This window comes from Giraffa tippelskirchi, chromosome Y (genome assembly GCF_054371585.1).
Source record: "Giraffa tippelskirchi isolate mGirTip1 chromosome Y, T2T-mGirTip1v1.2.pri, whole genome shotgun sequence".
In the NCBI taxonomy this organism is placed as follows: Eukaryota; Metazoa; Chordata; class Mammalia; order Artiodactyla; family Giraffidae; genus Giraffa; species Giraffa tippelskirchi.
The window spans coordinates 10,556,943-10,576,944 of record NC_137290.1 but is presented as its reverse complement, the minus strand read 5'-3'; the positions used below and the strand labels follow the sequence as shown (position 1 = coordinate 10,576,944).

The 20,002-nt window shown below is 51.9% G+C and overlaps 1 protein-coding gene across 1 annotated transcript; it reads left to right on the top strand.

The window, feature by feature from the left end:
- Window positions 1–494: 494 nt before the first annotated feature.
- Window positions 495–19,566, top strand: LOC145537691 (uncharacterized). The gene is made up of 5 exons (XM_081568541.1): window positions 495–525; window positions 8,854–9,298; window positions 10,929–11,089; window positions 13,489–13,578; window positions 18,526–19,566. The coding sequence occupies exons 1-5, from the start codon at window positions 495–497 to the stop codon at window positions 18,573–18,575; spliced, it is 777 nt and encodes a 258-aa protein (XP_081424667.1). The 3' UTR covers window positions 18,576–19,566.
- The last annotated feature ends 436 nt before the right edge of the window (window positions 19,567–20,002 follow it).

Below are 20,002 nucleotides of genomic sequence, written 5' to 3'. Positions count from 1 at the left end.
TCCCTACCAATTGTAGAAGCCAGCCGGTGCTCCAGAGGGTGGCGCCTCACTGGGTAGCACTGTCTCCTGCTTTCTTTTAGTTTCATTCTATTATAGAATGCAAGTCAAAAATTAGATTTCCTGTTTTAAGCCACATTAAAAAAAAAAAAAAAAAAAACGCCAACCCGGTTCACACCAAAATTCCAGGCCTTCCTACCTGGAACTTCCGCCTAGGTCCTTTGCCTAGAAAAAAGGACCATCTCTCTCTTCAGTGGACCATCACTTAATATAAGGAGATCCAGATGTTGCAGGAGGAGAAGGAGGTGACTGCACAGGAGGGGGTTGAATGTCATCATCGACTGAACAGACATGAGATTGAGCAAACTCTGGGAGATAGTGAAGGACAGGGAAGCCTGGCGTGCTGCAGTCCATGGGGTCGCAAAGAGCCGGACACGACTTAACAACTGAGCGACAGATACAAGGGAAAACTCACAGAGTCACCTGAGGGCGCTGTGATGCCGAAGGGGCTCAAGGGCCCCGAGCTTGGTACCGAGCACTGGTCCAAAGTAGACTCCAGGTGAACTCAGGTAAGCTTTTCGGATATCCTGCTGTGTATGCCAAGCAGCACCAATGAAAATAATAGTAGTCTATAATAAGAAGAGAGAAGAGTTGTGTTTACTTACGATAGAAAAAAGTGTTGATTTCTATAAGGCAAACATGGCCAACGTGAAAGTCAACTTCCCAGATTATTCTGACAAGCTGCTCCAAGTTTTCAGCACAGTTTTATGTATTGTCAGAACAAAGGCTGCCAGAAGGTTGAGTGCTGAGGAATTGATAACTTTTGAACTGTGTTGCTGGAGAAGACTCGTGAGAGTCCCTTGGATCGCAAGAAGATCAAACTAGTCAATCCTAAAGGAAATCAACCCTCAGTATTCATTGGAAGGACTGAAGCAGAATCTCCAATACTTTGGCCACCTGATGTGAACAACCGACTCTCTGGAAAAGACCCTGATGCTGGGAAAGATGGAAGGCGGGAGGAGAAGGGGGCGACAGAGGATGAGATGGTTGGATGGCATCACCAACTCGATGGACGTGAGTTTAGGCAAACTCGGGAAGATGGCGGACAGGGAATCCTAGTGTGCTGCGGTCCATGATGTCACAGTGAGTCAGACATAACTCAGCCACTGCAAAACAACAGAACAAAAACATTAAATGAGTCAGGGGGGTTATATTTCTTCAGTGTTAAAAGAGAGACCAGCACATACATATCGAGTCAGTGTGGACCTGGCACCTGGGAAGGGAGTCTTCCTATCAAAGAAGAACAAACACTGGTTACCCAGAAGGAGGGTCCTTAATCTTTATTTTTAACATGGACATTATTTCTGGTCAAGGTGCCCTTTTCCTGAATAATTGAAGCAGATGTACAATGCATATAAGGGAGACCAAAAAGATGCTATTTTAGTTAGTTCGAGTTTGCTCAGACTCATGTCCATTGAGTCAGTGATGCCATGCAACCATCTCATCCTCTGTTTTCCGCTTCTCCTCCTACCCTCAATCTTCCCCAGCATCAGGGTCTTTTTCCAGTGAGTCAGTACTTCGCATCACGTGACCAAAGTATTGGAGCGTCAGCTTCAGCGTCAGTCCTTCCAATGAATATTCAGGATTGATTTCCTTTAGGAGGGACTGGTTTGGTCTCCTTGCTGTTCAGGGGACTCTCAGGAGTCGTCTTCAGCACCATGTATGAGACCTCGGCAAATTGTTTAACCTCTGTGCCTCATTTCTCTATCTGTGAAAAGGGGGAATGAAAAAATGGGTCCTGCCTCCTGGGGTGGTTGGGAGAATTAAGTGTCTCATATGGAAAAGCACTCACTCAGGCTGGTATCTGGCTCTCAAAAAGCAATGTTTATTTATTTTTTGAAAGATTTTCTAAATGTGGACCATTTTTATTGACGTTTTTGTTTTTGTTTTTTTTTTTTTTTTTTTTACACTATTGGTTCTGTTTTATGGGTTTTTTTTGGTCACAAGGCATGTGGGATTTTATCTCCCTGACCAGGCCTTGAACCTGCACCCCCCACATGGGAAGGGGAATTCTTAGGAAAGGATATTTAAATCCTCGTTGTCACTCTGCTGATGCAGTATCAGGGATTCAAGACTGAGGGGTCAAAGCGGCCAGCTTGGTGCTTCTGTTGCATGGGAGCTGGATCCGTCTTTGCTGGGGGGTGGTCCTGTGCACTGCAGGAGGTTGACCAATATCCCCTGTCTCTACCCAAAAGTGTCCCCAGATGGTGCCACAGATCCCTTTTAGGGGAGCATGGCCATCCTTGTCTGAATAAGCACTGTTCTACGTGAGATCCCCATGAGTGGAGTCATGTCAGCCAGAGCTGTGAGACGGCAGGATGGAAATACTGCGGGCAGTGCTCATGGAGAGGCAGTTGCTAAAATCTCATCCTACCCCCAAAGCGATGCTTCCATGCCAGTCAGCGGCCGAGCTGACGTGTTGCGTTGGCCGATGGCTCAAACCCAGGGTGTCTGCTCCTCTCCACTGCTTCAGATTGTGATGCTTTTTAAGTTATGTGTTTGCTTTTGGCTGCACGGGGTCTTCGTTACTGCACAAGGGCCTTCTCGAGCTGCAGCGAACGGGGACTATCCTGGGGTTGCGATGTGTGGCGTTCTCATGGCGGCAGCTTCTCTGTTGCATAGCACAGGCTCCAGAGTCCACAGGCTTCAGTAGTTAGAGCACACGGGCTCAGCAGTCGCGGCTGGCGCACGGGCTCAGCTGCCCTGCAGCATGTGGAATCTTCCCAGACCAGGGATCGAACCTGGGCCCCTGGCAATGGCAGGCGGATTCTTCATGACTGGACCCCCAGGGAAGTCCCCAATCATGATGTTTGCAGCATTGTTATTTATATCCATGAAGAGACCGTCCCACACAGTTCTGAGAAACACAGACTCATCCATTTGGAGAAAGCAGTAGAGACACAGGGTTTTACATACCAGGCACAATTCTCACAGTTACACCTGTACTAACTTTACTTAATCCTCATGATTCTCAGAGAAGGCGATGGCACCCCACTCCAGTACTCTTGCCTGGAAAATCTCATGGACGGAGGAGCCTGGCGGGCTGCAGTCCACAGGCTCTCTAAGAGTCGGGCAGGACTGAGTGACTTCACTTTCACTTTTCAATTTCATGCATTGGAGAAGTGAACGGCAACCCACTCCAGTGTTCTTGCATGGAGAATCCCAGGGACGGGGGATCCTGGTAAGCTGAGGTCCATGAGTTGGACACGACTGAGCGCCTTAGCAGCAGCAGCAGGATGACAATTCTATGGTGGGTGAGGGGACATTGTTATTCCTACATGTTGCAGATAAAGAAACCAAAGCACAGAGAGGTTAAGCAACTTGCCTAACATCACACAGCTGGTTCGTGGCTGGGCTAGGATTGAGCCTTGGAGGTGGGTATTTGACATGCACAGTGCCATTTCCTTTTCTTATTCCCTCTGGTTGGTTAGGATCTTCCCAACCCAGGGAATGGACCCGAGTCTCTTTTGTCTTCCCGCATTGGCGGGCAGGTTCTTTACCACCACCTGAGAAGCCCTTGGCAGGTTCTTTACCACCACCTGAGAAGCCCTTGATAGTTGAGTTAACTGCCAAGTCAAGAAGTTTAAATAACAACCTGGAATTTGGGTTCTCTTGAAAAGTATCAGAGAATCTGGCAGGGCTTGGTCCACCACCACCAGTTGGCAGGAGCTTTGAGCGGCCGCCTCATTGCAACAGATTCCGTTTCTCCAGGGCCCCCATCACTCCCTGTTCTATCAATTGGCTGGATTCACTAATTCACTAATAATTCGCTGGGTGTCTTTGCCCAGACTCTGCAGATATTAGATTTTCAGACTTCCAGGGACGACAAATCACGCATGTGTGGTTTTGTCTGTCTGTTTCTTTTTGTTTGTTTTTTAGGAGCCTAGCCATACTAATCTTTAATTCAGTCCTGCCTATGTTACAGAGGATGGCTGATTTCGGTTTCCTTTTTGTGTGTGTGTGTGGGCATGCTGAGAGGCCTCTGACTTTTTGAGACCTCGAGGGCTGTAGCCACCAGGCTCCCCTGTCCAGGGGATTCTCCAGGCGAGAATACTGGAGTGGGTTGCCATTTCCTCCTCCAGGATTCTTCCTGACCCAGCGATCAAACTTATATCTCCACCCCAGGAGGCAGGACCCATTTTATCATTCCCTCTTTCACAGATAGAAAAACTGAGGCACAGAGGTTAAACAGTTTGCCGAGGTCTCATACATGGTGCTGAAGACGACTCCTGAGAGACCCCTGAACACAAGGAGACAAAACCAGTCTATGCTAAAGGAAATCAACCCTGAATATTCATTGGAAGGACTGATGCTGAAGCTGATGCTCCAATACTTTGGACACCTGATGGGAAGAACTGACTCACTGGAAAAGACCCTGATGCTGGGAAAGATTGAGGGCGGGAAGAGAAGGGGACAGCAGAGGATGAGACGGTTGGATGGCATCACCGACTCAGTGGACATAAGTTTGAGCAAACTCGAACTCACTAAAATAGCATCTTTTTGGCCTCCCTTATATGCATTGCACCGACTCGATGGACATGGGTTTGGGTGGACTCTGGGAGCTGGTGATGGACAGGGAGGCCTGGCGTGCTGCAATTCATGGGGTCGCAAAGAGTCGGACACGACTGCGCGACTGAACTGAACTGAACTGATACTCATTGTACATCTGCTTCAATTATTTAGGAAAAGGGCACCTTTTAGGAAAAGGGACCATTTTCCTAAAAGGTGCCTGGGGACCACAAGGACAAAAGCGGGGAAGGAGCGGCTCACAACCCCCGAACACCCCCACTCCACACGGTTTCTCAGATCGAGCGGTTAAAACTGCCTGAAACAAGTTTGTTGTTATCAGGGTTGGAGGACTGGAAATTCTGGCCTCACACCCACTCTGTGAGCCTAACGTCCTGGCATCACTGTCTCCCTGGCGGGGGGTTCCCCCTGGGACCCCACCCTCATCCCTCCCCTCCCCTACCTTGTCCCTGCCCGGGCCCAGGTCTTCCAGGAGGCCAGAAGTGGGGTTGACAGGGGAAAACCATGTTATACTGCCAAGCTTCGGAGACACAAGGGCCTGGATGCCTGGGGGTGGGGATAGGAAGGGCCGGGGGCTGGGGTCCCACACTGCAGAATCACCAAATGCACAGTGACCCCCAGGCACGCGGTCACCCCTCTCCCAAACACCCACACACTGCTGCTCACAATGGCCTACTCACAAAACCCCCAAGATGGTGGCAAATGACACTCTTTTGGATTGGGCACACACTTGCCGAAACACACCCCGCCTGGCCTGTGTGTTGAGGCTGGTCCTTATCCTTAAGGATGGACTCTCATCAGACCTTAAACAAATGGATTCCCAGCACAAAAGCTGAGAAATTCTGTGGGCATTTGGGTAGCTGGCACTTTGGGACTATTACGAATGGACCTGTTAGGAACATTCTTTATACATGTGCAGGTATATATGTAAGGTTTACATATATATATATATATATATATATATATGTGTGTGTGTATATATGATTCATTGGAAACACTGATGCTGAAGCTGAAACTCCAATACTTTGGCCACATGATGTGAATAACTGACTCATTTGAAAAGACCCTGATGCTGGGAAAGATTGAAAGTGTGAGGAGAATGGGATGACAGAGGATGAGATGGTTGGATGGCATCATCAACTGGATGGATGTGACTTTGAGTCAACCCTGGGAGTTGGTGGTGGACTGGGAGGCCTGGCGTGCTACACTCTGTGGGGTTGCGAAGAGCTGGACATGCCTGAGTGACTAGACTCAACTGAACGGATATATACATGAGTTAACCTATAGATTTGCAGGCAGATTCTTTGTTGTCTGAGACATGAGGGAAGCCTATATATACCGGCAAGCTGCAGTCCATAGGGTCACAAAGAGCAGACACTGCTGAAGCAACAGCACATATATATATATATATATATATATATATATATATATATAATGAGTTCATTTCTGTTTTTGTTTTATAGAAGTATAGTGGATTTACGGTGTTGTATTAGTTTTTGGGGCAGAGCAAAGTGATTCAGATAAAAGTATGTAGGATTTTTCAGATTGGTTTTCATTACAGGATACTAGATAGAGCTCCCTGGGCTATGCAGCAGGACCTTATGTATTTTTGTATATAGCAGTTTGTATCTGCTAATCCCAAAGGCCTAATTTATCCCTTCCCCAATCCCTTTCCCTTTCAGTAAGTATAAGTGTGTTTCCTATGTCTGCGAGTCTGTTTCTGTTTCCTAAATCCATTTGTATGAATTTCCATCTATAAGTTATATCATAAGGTATTTGTCTTTCTCTGCCTGTCTTCACTCGGTATGATAATCTCTAGGTCTATCCATGTTGCTGCAAATGGCATAATTTCATTCTTTTTGATGGCTTAGTGATACCGAAGCGACAGCACGTGTATATACATGAGTTAATTTTTGGTTTTGTTTTATAGAAGTATAGTGGATTTACGACAATGTTGTATTAGTTTCTGGTGCACAGCAAAGTGATTCGGATAGAAATACGAATGTTCAGATTGGTTTTCATTACAGGATATCAGATAGAGCTCCCTGGACTATGCAGCAGGACCTTATGTATTTTTGTATATAGCAGTTTGTATCTGCTAATCCCAAAGGCCTAATTGATCCCTTCCCCAACCCCTTTCCCTTTCAGTAAGTATAAGTGTGTTTTCTATGTCTGCAAGTCTGTTTCGGTTTCTTCTAAGTTCATTTTTATGAGATTCCATCTATATGTTATATTATAAGGTATTTGTGTTTCTCTGCCTGACTTCTCTCGGTATGATAATCTCGAGGTCTATCCATGTTGCTGCAAATGGCATAATTTCATTCTTTTTGATGGCTTAGTGATACTCCGTTGTGTATATGTACCACATCTTCTTCATCCGTTCGTCTGCTGATGGACCCTGAGGTTTCTTCCATGTCTTGGCTGTTGTAAACAGTGCTGCTCTGAACATAGGGATGCATGGGTCTTTTCCTAGTAGAGTTTTCTTCAGGTACATGCCTGGGAGTGGGATTGCTGGCTCATACGATAGCTTTATTTTTAGTTTGTAAGGAACCTCCACACTGTTCTCTAGAGTGACGGCACCAGTTTATATTCCCACCAACAGTGTGAGAGGTGTCGTGAAACATCTTCGTACACACCTTCTGTTAGCTTAATACGCATTTCTACTGGGAATATACCCAAGAATGGCGTTGTTGGGGTTGGACGTGCATATGTGCAGTTATGCCAACCACCAGTTTTCTCTTCTAAAGAGCAGCACCAATTCACACTTCCATAACAATGCACAAGAGTTCCAGGGGTTTCACCGCCTCACCGACTCTCCTGCTTTTCCTTTAATCAGTCGGAAGGATATGTGCTTGTACCCCTGGAATCTGGTTTTTGAAGGCAAAACTTTTGAAAGAAATTTCTCAAGATGAATAGATTATAAATATCCACAAAATTAAAACTTCAAAAGTAGAAGGTAGAGAGAGAGAGGCTTTTTGTTTGTTTGTTTTAATGAATACACCTTGTTACCACTTGGGATTCTTGTGAAATGCATGTATTATCTTAAAGAGAAAACTCGCTCTATAATCTTCTAAAGTGTTGAAGTGCTGAAGCTCATGGGTGATCATTTGACTTCTCAGAAATGAGTGGGTGCTTTCCTAAGTAACAGAGGCCTGGAAACTGGTGATAATCTTAAAGTCAGCCAGCACCAAAGAACTGTCATAAATATCTCATAAGCGGTGAAGTCAACAATACCTGCATGCAAGGAAGAACTGGAAAAGATGCTGATTGAATCAACAACAGAAAAACCCTGGGGGAAGGGCGCTGCAGGGGGAGGAAACAGCCAGTGCAAAGGCCCTGAATCAGGGTGTCTGTTGCTTGCCACCAAAGGAGTCTGATACAGAGGCTTGTTGTTGTTGTTTAACTGCTAAGTCCTGTTGGCACAGTCTCTAGAGTCAGCCTCCTTGGATTTGAATCCTGGCTTGGCTCCTTATGATCTGTGTGACCTGAAGCAAGCGACAGGAACTCTGTGCCTCTGTTTTCTTATCTCAGAAAGAGACAGAATAACAGAATTGGCCACGTGGTCGTGAGCATTAAGGGGATCGACATGTGTAAAGACACTGGGTTGGTGCCTACTTCATGGTCAATACCCAAGATAACTTCCTCATTCTAATTATCTGCATATCAAAAAAGAGGGGAGGAGATTCTGGTCCATGGAGGAGAAATACATCTTGGGGGTTTGAGAGTAGGCCACTGTGAGCAGCAGTGAGTGTGTGGGTGTGCCTTGGGGGTCACTGTGTATCTGAAGTAGGCACAGGGCAGGCCCCCAGGTCCCAGACATCAGTGCCACCCCCCCGACCCCCAGGCATCCAGACCCTTGGGTCTCCGCGGCTCGGCAGTATAACACGGTTCTTGGTTCTTCCCTGTCAACCCCACCTGCCTCCTGGAAGACCTGGGCCCAGGCTGGGTCGAGGTCGGGGAGGGGAAGGGGCGCTGGGGGCGGGGGGCCCAGGTGGATCCCCCGCCAGGGAGACAATATTCCAGGGACGCTGGGCTCACAGAGCAGGTATGAGAGCAACATTTCCAACCCTCCAACCCTGGTAATAAAACCACAGCCAGCACTAGCACTTGCTGTCTGTTTTGGGCACTGTTGTACCCACCCAATCTGAGTCCCTGTGGGCCCGGGCGGGGTCGTTGGTCTGGAGCCGCTCCTTCCGTGCTTTTGTCCAGGGTGTCCCCAAGAGGGTTTTCCGGGAACCCACCGGCCTCACCGCCCCCGCGGGACGCCAGGAAGCGGCCCGGGGCCGGCCCGCCCCGACTCTGTGCCTCTGGGCAGCCCAGAGCCGAGTCGCTGCCGGGGCTCCGAAGGGTCTGCGCCATCCGGGCGAGTGTGCAGTGCGGGGCGGCGAGCGAAGGGCGGCGGGCGGCGGGCCGCGGGGTGGCGCTGCGGGGTCGCCGCGGGGAGGGCGGAGGCGGCCCGCCAGGAGGTGCGGGTGCGTTCCGGCGGCGGGGCGCGGGCGCGCGCGCCGAGGAGCCCCCCGAGGAGCCCGCGGCTCCCCGAGGGCGGCCGCAGTCCTCAGACCCTTCTGAGGCGCGAGGCGGGCGATTCGTGGTCCGAGGGCTCCGAGGAGGCTGGAGGGCAGGGAGGACTGGGCCTTGTGGGTGAAGGCCTGGCTGGGCCTCCTCCCTGGGCAGGTGCAAGAGGAGCAGGCGCCCGGCCCGAAGACGCCAGGAGGTAGGAGCGCGGGTCTGCGGGCCGCGCGGCTCCCTTGGGGGACGAGGCGCTCTGGGGAGGCGGCAGGGCCGGGGCCTCCTTCCGGAACGGCCGGAGGCAGCTCAGGAGGCTGACTCGGGGGAGCCTAGACGGGGGCCTGGGGGAGTGCGGAGGGGCGTGCAACCCCTCCGGAGCCTTTCGGGGGCACCAGAGCAAGCTGGCCAGAAGCGTGCTTGCCGGAGCGTTATGGAGCCTCGTGTGTCTCCGCGCCCGCGCCTGCGGCCGGCGGGTGCCTGGAGCGCGCCGGGGACGCGCATCTGAGGGGGGCGACCTCTGGGGGAGACCGGGCGTCGGCCCCCGGGTCCAGCCCTAGGCGATCCTGTGTCTGGAGGCCGATTCCGGCTTTGCAAACGTGTCTGCCAAGGCGTCTGTGTCTTTATGTCCCCGTGTCCAAAGTGTCTGTTTGAAAATAGGTGTTTCTGCAAGTCCGTACATGCGTGTGTCTGTGTGTGTATCTGCCCGGATTGTCTGCTCTTTCAAGCTCCAGGAACCTAAACCTAAACGTTTGTGTGTGTGGATCTGTGAGCGGGTCTTAGCGTTTCCAAAAGGCCCGCGAGCTGAAGGGGTGACTCTGATTTTCCAGGAATGTCTGTGACTGCGGTGTGGGTGTGGGTATGTGTGTGTCCGTGTGCACGGCTGGGTGTCTCCGAGGGTGTCTGAGAGAGACACGCCAGGGTTTCTCTCTGCTTATCTGTGTGATTTGATTTCCTAGTAGGTTTCACTGTTTACCAAGCCTGTAAGTCCAAAGCAGTGATTCTGATGTTTAAAAACACCATCTGGAGAGAGTGTAAAGGCTAGTGAACCTGCGGGCAGGGGTGGGGGTGGTCTGAGAGGGGAAGCCTCTGGGGGATGGGTCCCCAGGTGAGACTGGGGGTTGAGCCTGGGGTGTCAGACAGAGGTGGTCTGGGTGTCCCATAGAGTGTCCTTTCAGATTGAATTGTGCAAATATGTGTGTCCTGAGTGTGTGTGCCTGGAAGTGCCCAGTTTTTGAAGCTGTGTGTATCTGCACGTCTGTGTGTGTGTGTGTGTATGCACGCATGCGTGCCTGAGCGTTCCTCAACCTCACGATGTGTTACTGCCCATTTGCGTGTGTTTCAGGATCTACAAGTGCAAAGTGTGTCTTTATTTGCACACGTGGGACTCTGGGGCCAGGGGTGTGGCTGGGAGTTGTTGAGAGTGTCCCCCTGTGAGTCCCCGGCAGGGGGTCAGCTCGCGGGAGGGAGTCACTGTGTGTGTGTAATCCTTCAGGACCCCCACCCCTGGGTCTCTGAAGCTTGAGCCTCTGTGCCTTTCCCAGGAAGGCCTGGCCCCACAGTGGGGGAGGGGCGCTGGGCGAGGGGCCAGGCGCTGAGGTCCAGTAGGGACAGCTCATAGGAGGGACAGTGATGCTGGAAGGCTGGGGGTCTTCCTGGAGGAAGAGGCCCGGGACCCTCCCCACGAATAACGGAATTGCGGTGAACATTCTGACGCCCATGCGGGTGTCAGAGACCCTGTTAACCTCTTGACTTAATATCTGGGGGTTGGGTCGGGGACGGGGGCCTTGTGTGACTGGGCAACCCAGCCGCATTCATTCTCTTGCGTTTGTCCACAGGCTCCGCGGGCATCCCCAGAGCCAGCCCTGTCCGGGCGTCAAGCAAAGGCACTGGGGCCCCATCCCGCCTACGCCCAGGGTGGAAGACCCAGGTCGCAATGATAGTCTCAAGATCAGTTCCTTGGCCACGGTCCTGAAGGGTCTCCAACTTTCATGTTCAGGCAGGATGGTGCTGCGGGGTCTCCGCGGGGAGCATGGGGTAGGGGCACCCGGGGAGGATGTGCGGGGGCCTCCTGGGGAGTGGGGTGCAGGGGCGCGACTTGGAGGCCACTGAGACCCAATGGGGCGGGCGGTGGCGCCCCTTGAGGAACCAGGCCTCCCTGAGGGCCATCTCACCTTCTGAGCCTCCCGGCCCCTCCCAAGTCTGAGTGTTTCTGGGGTCACCAGGAGGAGCCACGACTGCAGTGGTCAGAGGAGGCTGGGGTATCTGCAAGAGGGGATGGCGGTGACCACCTGCAGGACAGCGGAGGGGGAGCTGGGTCCTGGTCCCCAGGTTTTAGGGAGCGCAAGGGACAGACCTGTGGACTTGTTAGTTTGGGGGAGGAGGTGGGACTTTGTGCAGGACACAGGAGAGGTCAGGTGGGAATCACAGGTCCAGGCACAGCCCTGACCAAAGAGAAGACTGAGAAATTGTCTCTGGGGGGAGCCTGTTGGGACAAATAGGGACAGAGAAACTTCTGGAGGCATATGGAGGTCCTCGGAGGATGGCTGTGATGATGTGCTGCTAACTACAGCCGTCGGAAATGGGCTTGGCGACCTCCAGGGACTTTGGGGGGTCGTGTCTGGTTTTGGGGGTCAGGGTGCCTCTCTGAGGGGCAGCCTCTGGGGGAGGGGCCAGGCCCGGGTGGGCCGGGGTCAGTGGGCGGGGACGGTGGGCACAGGGCAGCTTGTGTCAGAGGGGCGGCCTCCGGGGGAGGCCCCGGGGCTCGGGGGCCAGGCTCAGCCGGAGGGGACGGTGGGCACACAGCTCTTATGTCTTCCCCTCTGGGGCTGCAGGGCAGTGTGTCTGCCTGCGGCTCTCGGTTCTTTCCAATAAACTTCTGGGTGCACCTGGTGCCCCAGATGCTTGGAGCACGTCATGGAGAGCCAGAGTGCGTGAGAGGACCCGAGGGGGTCTCCCCGTTCCTGGGGGGTTGTCCCAGCTCTGAGGGTCCTGGAGGGCTGCCCCAGTTCTGAAGCCCACATGCCCTACTGACCAGCACCTTGTCCCTGTGCCTCAGCTGCTTGGTGACCCAGGGGCCTTTTCCCTCCCGCAGGGTTTCTCTCCCCCAGACAACCTGGCCCAGAACGAGGCCCTGGACTGATGAGGGAGAGATCAGAGGTCAGAGGTCAGGCTGGAGGGTCCCAGGGTTAGAGACAGTGATCCAGGGAAGGTGCGTAGGAGACGGTGGAGGGGAGGCCTCCTGACCCACCCCCGCCACCAACAGCGATAGAGTTGGATCCGACACGGGACTGCCTGAGTCTGGGTCAGACTGTGTTCTCAACACTTGACATGCATTTAATTCTATGTAATCCTCACGTTTCATCATTCTGCTCATTTTGTGGATGGGAAAGCTGACAGCACAAGAGGTTAAATACCCCCAAACTGGGGCATCCCAGGTAAAACACATGGTAAATACTTAAATTGAAATTTCAGTTGAAGAATGAATTACCTTTTAGTACAAGTACATGGAAAGTAGTCCATGGGACATGCCAATACTGAAACACAGTTTAGCAGAATAAACACAAAATGAATTTTTATGTCATGTAGGACACGACCCATGCAGTGTTTGGAGATAGTTATTCTAAAAAACGATCTGTGTGTCTGAAACTCAAATCTCAGTGTGCTGTGCTTTCTTGTGCTGTTGGTAAACCTTGAGCTCTCTCAGCTAGTGACTGGCAGGCTGGAATCCCCCCAGTTCTCACCCCCAGACACGCTGGCCCAAGTCCTGCCCAGGGCAATGCTGGCCGGAGGTGATGACCCCACACTGAGCCTGTGCAGAGAAGCCTCCCTGCAGGGCCGGCCCCTCCCCCGGGCTGTGCTGAGGGGTCTGGGGCTCAGCCCCTCCCATTGACCACAGTCCTGATGTGGACCTGGATGGCCCCGAGGACAGGGAGGGGAGGGCCTGTCTGAACCCCTCGGTCAGACTGCCTGGTAGCCCTGGGAAGGAGCTGAAAGACAGCCCTGGGAATGCCCCAGGAGTGCAATTACTGAGTGCCTGCTGTATGCCAGACTCCTGAGGCCCTTTTGATTCCCACTTAGCCAAGCTGCAGCTTCCTGTCCCCAGCACTTTATGTCACAGGTTTTCTAGTTTTAGAGGGGGTAAGTCCCAGGTACCACGAGCCCTGCCCCTGTCCTTGCCAGGCTCCATGACAACCGGTCTCCCCAGATCACATGCTGGGCTTTGGACGGAACCAGGAGGGAGGCATTGTCAACACGTCCCCTTGGTTCCTTGGATGTTGGGGACCTGGAGACATGCGGAGGGGATGGAGCTGTCTGAGTGCACCCGACCTCTGGGTTCACACCCGGGCCCCCTGGCTCTGCCACCCAGGCACTGACTGCTGTCTCTCCTGTTCACAGGGAGCAGCAGTGGAGTCACCATGCTGCCTCTGAACACCAGCAGGGGCCAGGAAAGGGAGGAGGTGCAGACCAGGCCTCCACAGAGACGAGGTGAGACACACGTGGGGCGGAAACTGTGGGCAGGCAGGAGTGGGGAAGGCCTCAGGGAAAGGCTGATGGGGAAGGGATGACCCTGAAGACTGGCCCCAACCCCAAGTATCTCCCACTGGCTCCTCTTAAGGAGGGGGGGGGCCTGGGGACACCCAGTCATGGTAGCTGACGTGATGATGGTACGCCAGATATTGCCGGAATCCACCGTGGCTTTCCCCACGTATTTTATCAAATCTGTCAGAGCCTATAACCATCACACAAAACAACAGGCATGCCTCTCCGTCGCTCAGCTTTGTAGTTCCTTCCCCAGACATAGCTACTTTCTAGCTCCTTGTCCAGTTTTCTAGAATGTTCTATGCTCACTCATGGAGACAAGGATGTGTATGTATCTGTTACTGTGTATTTATGTCTGATATACGGGTGCATACCACACATGCCACTTTCATTCATACTGGGTCTTGTTTCATTTAGTTCTGATCTGACACTGAGAATCTTCCAGTCACAGTCCCAAGTCTTTCCACACATCCAGTCACCCATGCTTCACAGTGAGGGAGGGACAGGAATTACCGCCTTTTCAGATGGGAAATCTGAAGAGTGACAAGTGTGAATCATCAGCTCACAGTGGGATCGGAACCCTGGCCATCTGGCCTGGGGGTCTTTGACCTTAAGCACTGTGTCCCCTGTCCATCTCGAGGGCTCTCCCCCTCAGGATGCCTGGTTTGTGTTCCAGCTGCCTGGGATTCCACAGTCTCTCTGTGCTATGTGTGTGTGCTCAGTTGCTTCGGTCATGTCCGACTCTTTGCTACCCTTCAGACTGTAACCCTGCCAAGGTCCTCTGTCCATGGAATCCTCCAGGCAAGAATACTGGGGTGGGTTGCCATTTCCTTCTCCCAGGGATCTTCCTGGATCCAGGGATTGAACCCAGGTCTCCTGTGTCTCCTGCACTGGCAGGCAGATTCTTTACCACTGAGCCATCAGGGAAGCTTAACCAGGTTCGTGCAGGTGGCCATTTGGGTTATTCCCAGTGTTTGATGATGACAATATATGCAAGTAGAAACAGGACTCTACTTGGGTCACATTACACAGGGGAGTGGATCCAGGACCATATGTTTAGAAAGGGAGATGGCAGTGTCCGAGGGGACGTTTGCACAGGTGGCCTGGATGCTCCTCCAGAGAGAGGCCAGGAGTGGAGGAGTGTGTAAGGAAATAGATGGATTTGTGCACAGCTTTGAAATAGCAGGAACTTTGACTCCAAATCGACATGTCTGTCTTCTTCGAGGAAACCCGAGTGTTTTCTGGAGAGACGTGCCCCACTGGCACCTGCATATCAGCTGTGCCTTCCTCCTGGGCACGGGCGCCCCAGGGCGTCACTATCTCCAGAGCTCCTGTTGTCTAACTCTAGCCTCTCCACTCACTGACAAGCCCTGTCTGTTCCCTGGGGACCTTCAGGATGCAACTTCATGCATCTCTGCAGGCACTGCTGTGCAAACTCCCACAAGGGTCCTAAGCTCTCTGTTTCCTTATTGCTAAAGTTGGAGGAATACAGTGCCCATCTCAGAGAGTTATTATGAACAGCCAAACAAGCTAATGCCTGCAAAACACTTAAAAGCACACCTGACACATAACAGGTACTCCACAGGTATTAGCCGTCTTCACTGGTTTCATGATGAGCATCTTATTATTATCGAGTTTCTCAAGCCTCAGCGGGTGAGATAGCCTCATGCCTCTTTCTTCCTCGCTCAGCCCTGCCTTTTGAGAGCACTACCAGTCAGCAAAGGGGGCCCACAGGAAAGAACGCAAGAGTGTCAGCCAAACGGGCGCCGACGTGTGGCATGGTGGGTCTAGTTGTTTTCTCCTTTGCCCAGAGAACCCTGGGCCTGAGAGGTCAGGCTTATCGGCCAGCCTCTCCGCCCAGCAGAGACCCTTGGGTGCCTGGGTGCCCTGTGCCCCTCCGCCGTCCCAGATGGGACCCCTTCCTGTGGAGGGGATGGTTTTCCTTGAGGGTGCTGCCCTCTTTCCTGCCTCCTTCTCTTTGCTGATTCCAACCTCTGCTCCTGTGTCACCTCCTTCATGAAGCCGCCCTTGACACTGCCTCCCCGATGCCTTGCCTTGCTGAGTTTCTTCAGCACTATTACTGCTACTTGAGATTACACTGTGTATCTATTTGCTCCTAATCTGTCTCCCTTAGGAGAGTAGTTCAGGGGGAGGATGCCAGCAGGAACCCCCATGTTGTTCAGTGACACATCCCCTGTCTAGATCAGGTGTAACCGGTGTCAGGCTCTGTATACACACGGGCTGATTAAATGAAGGAATGAATTCGGGAACGGTCCCTCCTGTGGAGGCAAGCATGGCCTTGTCTACCTGGGTACCATTCTTCTTTTTCCTACTAACCACTTTGACTTTTCCGGGGAGACCACGTGTCTCCATGCTCTTTGGATGGATCTGATCCCATCCTCAGACCTGCTCCAGGTCCGCCCCGACCAATCAGAGCCGGCGGTGCCAAGGTTCCCTGTGATTGTACCTGGGCTGGGCACGTGACTCACCCTTGACCAACGAGGCATCTGCTCTGTCTCTGGGCTTCTTAAAAGGCCAGAAGGGAGCCTGGAGGGACCCTGGTGAGAACCAGGGGCAGCCGTGAGGAGGGGTGAGGGGAGGCCCTGTGTCACATGCCTGCGAGAATGTCTTTCCTATTAGTGCCTATAGCACTCCTGGGAAGGACTCCTTAGAAATCACATTGGAAAAGAACGTGAGAGTCACAGACGGTGTAAAGATCACCCAAATTCACCAATCGCTAACATTTTCTCTGTTTATGTATTTTCTTTAACAAAATGTAATATATATGTATATTTATTGCAGTATATCTACACATAATATACCTAAGTGTGTATCGCCTGAGAAATGCAATATTCTGTTATTTAAGGGTGGGGCTGTGGTCACCTTCCTGCATTCAGCCCTGACACACAGTTCATCTTATCCCTGTATCGGTTTTGATATTAATAATATGCTCCATACTGTCCATTTGGCATCTTTTCCCTCCAACACTAGGTCTAGTTGTGTATGCAGGGGTTGTACTTAGTAACGTATCTGTAGTTTTCTTTACGCTAGACAGTCTCCTAAGCCTTGTTTGCCTTTTATGAAGGCATTTTGAAGTCCAGAGTCACCCCCATCCCATATTGTGGTTTATTGGTTGCATTTTTTGCCATCTCCCTATGAATGAAATTCAGGATAAGCTCTGATCTCTGGAGCACCACCTAAGTGATGCCGTGTCCTTCTCAGAACATCACATTTTGATGCACATGAGGTCTGTGCGCCATCACTGGTGATGTGAATTTTGAGCCATTGGGCCAAGATGCTTGTCCCCGTTCTTTGCTGAATAATATCTGACTTTCCCCTTTCTAATAGGGACTCATTGGAGAGACACTTGTAGATGCACTAAATAACCTAGAAGCAGAGAGAATTCTGACTGTGCCTTCCAGGCCCTTGCTCACCTGTGTCCTCCACAGAACCAGTCATGAACTGAGGTGATGCAGGACCCTAATGGCCCCAGGCCAAGTCAGCTGACCATGGGAATGCAATGGGAAGGCGATCCCTCCCTTTCCCCAAACCTGGAGAACACAAGGAAGGGATGAGGTGGTGATTCTCCTCCAGAGGCGGTTTGCCCCTCAGGGGACGCCTTCAATGTCTGGAAACATTTTTGTTTGTGACAATTGAAGAGGTCGTGCTAATGGCATCCAGTGGCCAGGAATGCTGCTTAGCATTTCTGCAATGCTCAGGACACCCCTGCCCTACCCATCGCAAGAAGGATCTGGACCCCAAATGTCCCAAGTGGGAAGGGCTGATAACCTGGGAACAGGAGAAGGACGGTTCTGCAGAGGTGAGGGCACCGTGTGGAGGGAACGCTGTCCTGCCCACCCCAAGCCTCCCAGCTGGCATCCCAGCCCTCTGAGGCTAAGGGCCCCAACTCCAGGGTCTCAGCACTGGGTTCAAACCCAGCTTCAGCCACTACCAGCTGTGGGACCTGGGACCAGTTCCTGAACTCCTCTGTGGCTCAGTTTCCTCATTTGTGAAACAGGGCAGTAGATTACTAGGACAATGAAATGAGTTCACATCTGTGCCACGCTTACCTGGAAAAATGGGCTTCCCAGGTGGTGCCAGTGGTAAAGAACCCATCTGCCAGTACAGGAGACACAGGTTTGATCCCTGGGTTGGGAGGATCGCCTGGAGGAGGGCATGGCAACCCGCTCCCGTATCCTTGTCTGGAGAATCAAGAAGGTTATGTACTCACTTCTAATCCTGAGTGCCGCATGCTCCCAACCTATACGTCTGATCAAATGTCAGAGTGGGAACGCTTACCAGGGCCTCCCTAGCCCTATTTCCTCATCTGCAGGATGGAGAAATAAGATCAGAGGCCACCTCGTGAGGATTAAATGGGACCTGACATGTCATTCAGGCTGAAGCGTCCTAAATGCTCAAAAACCGCGGGATGGAAATAGTAGTCCTCCCAGAAATTACTACAGCTTCAATACTGCCAGCACTGTGGGTGAAGCTTTCTGTTGGGAAGAAGTGTTTAATTTCTTAGGAAAGCAGGTGGTTTTAAGAAAATCAGCAAAGCAAACATTGTCACAGCTGACGGCTTTCCAGCTCTCACAAAGCAGCAAACTTTGTTACATTTAATGATCCATTTTTGGATTACTTTGTTCAGTCCTTATGCACCTCTGTGAGGGATCGGTTACTTATAGTCCATTATACAGAAATGCAAACTGAGGCCAGGGAGGGTCAGGTTATCTGCCTCAGGATCCCCAGCTGTACTGGGCGAAGAAGGAATTCAACCCCAGGTGGGTCGCCCCTGAAGTCTATGCTCAGCTCCTCAAACTAAGGGGGGGAGCCCTCTCCCCCTGGGCACTAAAGTTCTTCTCTCTCCTCTCTGTGGTCTTTCTTTCCTTCCAGCTGGGTTTTTGCTTCACCTTCTACATGGATTCGAGCGACTCCGAGTTTGACTCGCAACCTTCTCCTGGAAGTTCGAGAGCTGGCTCGAAGTACACCTCCCCTTCGAAGCCTCGTGCAAAGTATCAGGAGATCCAGGCCTGGGAGTGTCCCCTGTGCGGTCTCAACGTCCTCTACATCTCCTGAAACCTGAGGTCCCCCCGGCCTCCCACTCCAGGCCACCCGCATGCCCCCGTATCATGCATGCTGGGCTACTGTCATGTGAAACCCCCAATATGGTGGCTTCAATGAACCCAACTTGCTGTCTCTCCCAAGGCTGTGGTCTGTGTGTGAAACTCCCAGGGCTGGGGCGGTGCAGCTCTGTGGAGTTGGGCAGCCAGGGTCCTTTGACCTTGGTGCTCTGTGCCACGTGTCTGGAGGGGGCTCACCCCCTACACTCAGTCCAGCTTCTGGTTCCAGGGAAAGTAGGGGGATGAGAAGAGGGGAAGACATGCTTCAGTCCTTCAAAGGGCGACTCCTACAAGAAGCCCAGATCACTGTTCCTCACCTCTCGTTGGCCAGAGCGGGTCACATGGCGACATGCAGTTGTAACGGATGCTGGGAAGTGTAGTCCCTAGCTCGGCAATCCTGTGTCACCTAATAGCTGCCATCACTAGAGGAAAGTTGTGTCTGTACTTACCTAAGTGTCTGTACTTACCTTGTGTCTGTGCAACTCCGCGACCCCGTGGACTGTAGCCCACCAGGCTCCTCTGTCCATGGGTTTTTCCAGGCAACAATAGTAGAGTGGGCTGCCATCCCCTTCTCCAGGGGATCTTCCCGACCCAGGGATTGGACGTGCATCTCTTGTGTCTCCTGCATTGCAGGCAGATTCTTTACCCACTGAGCCATCAGGGAAGCCCTTTTATAGCAAAGGAGAATGGCTACGGTTTCCACCACTGACGAGATCTGTTATGTTTCATGTTTATGTTGATCTGTTATGATTTATCCCCAGCCACCAGGCTGTGCTGAATCCAGGAGTGAATAAAGTTATTCTTTAGTTCTGTATCTCTCTCCCACTGACTAGGATCTCCTCCCGTTTTACACAGATATTTAGAATATTTAGAGCACCGTCCATGTGGGAGGCACTGAGCTGATGTCTTTACACATTTTGATTCCCTTAGTTGCATTCTATTATTCTCCCTCTTTCTGAGATAAGAGAACAGAGAGTCCACGTCACTTGCTTCAGGTCACACAGATCTGAAGGAGTCAAGCCAACTTTCAAACCCTCTGGAGCAGGCTGCCTCCAGAGTCTATGCCCTTAACCTTCATGGTATCCACCTCACAGAGGTGCATGGGGGGAGATTCCCAGACGGTCACACAATTGTGAGTCAAAAAGCCTCTTTCGACACCTAGACCTTCCAACACTCCCTTCATTTACCTCTTCAGATGCTGCAGAAATACTTGGAATATTGTGTGTAGCACGTATGTGTAGCCACAATAG

What these genes read in the sequence shown, in the direction of transcription:
- LOC145537691 (XM_081568541.1), top strand. Translation starts at nt 495, where the DNA reads ATGCCGAAGGGGCTCAAGGGCCCCGAGCTTG. An exon ending in GCTCAAGGGCCCCGAGCTTG is followed by an intron (nt 526 to 8,853) that starts GTACCGAGCACT and finishes GCGGGACGCCAG; the next exon opens with GAAGCGGCCCGGGGCCGGCC. An exon ending in TCTCCAACTTTCATGTTCAG is followed by an intron (nt 11,090 to 13,488) that starts GCAGGATGGTGC and finishes TCCTGTTCACAG; the next exon opens with GGAGCAGCAGTGGAGTCACC.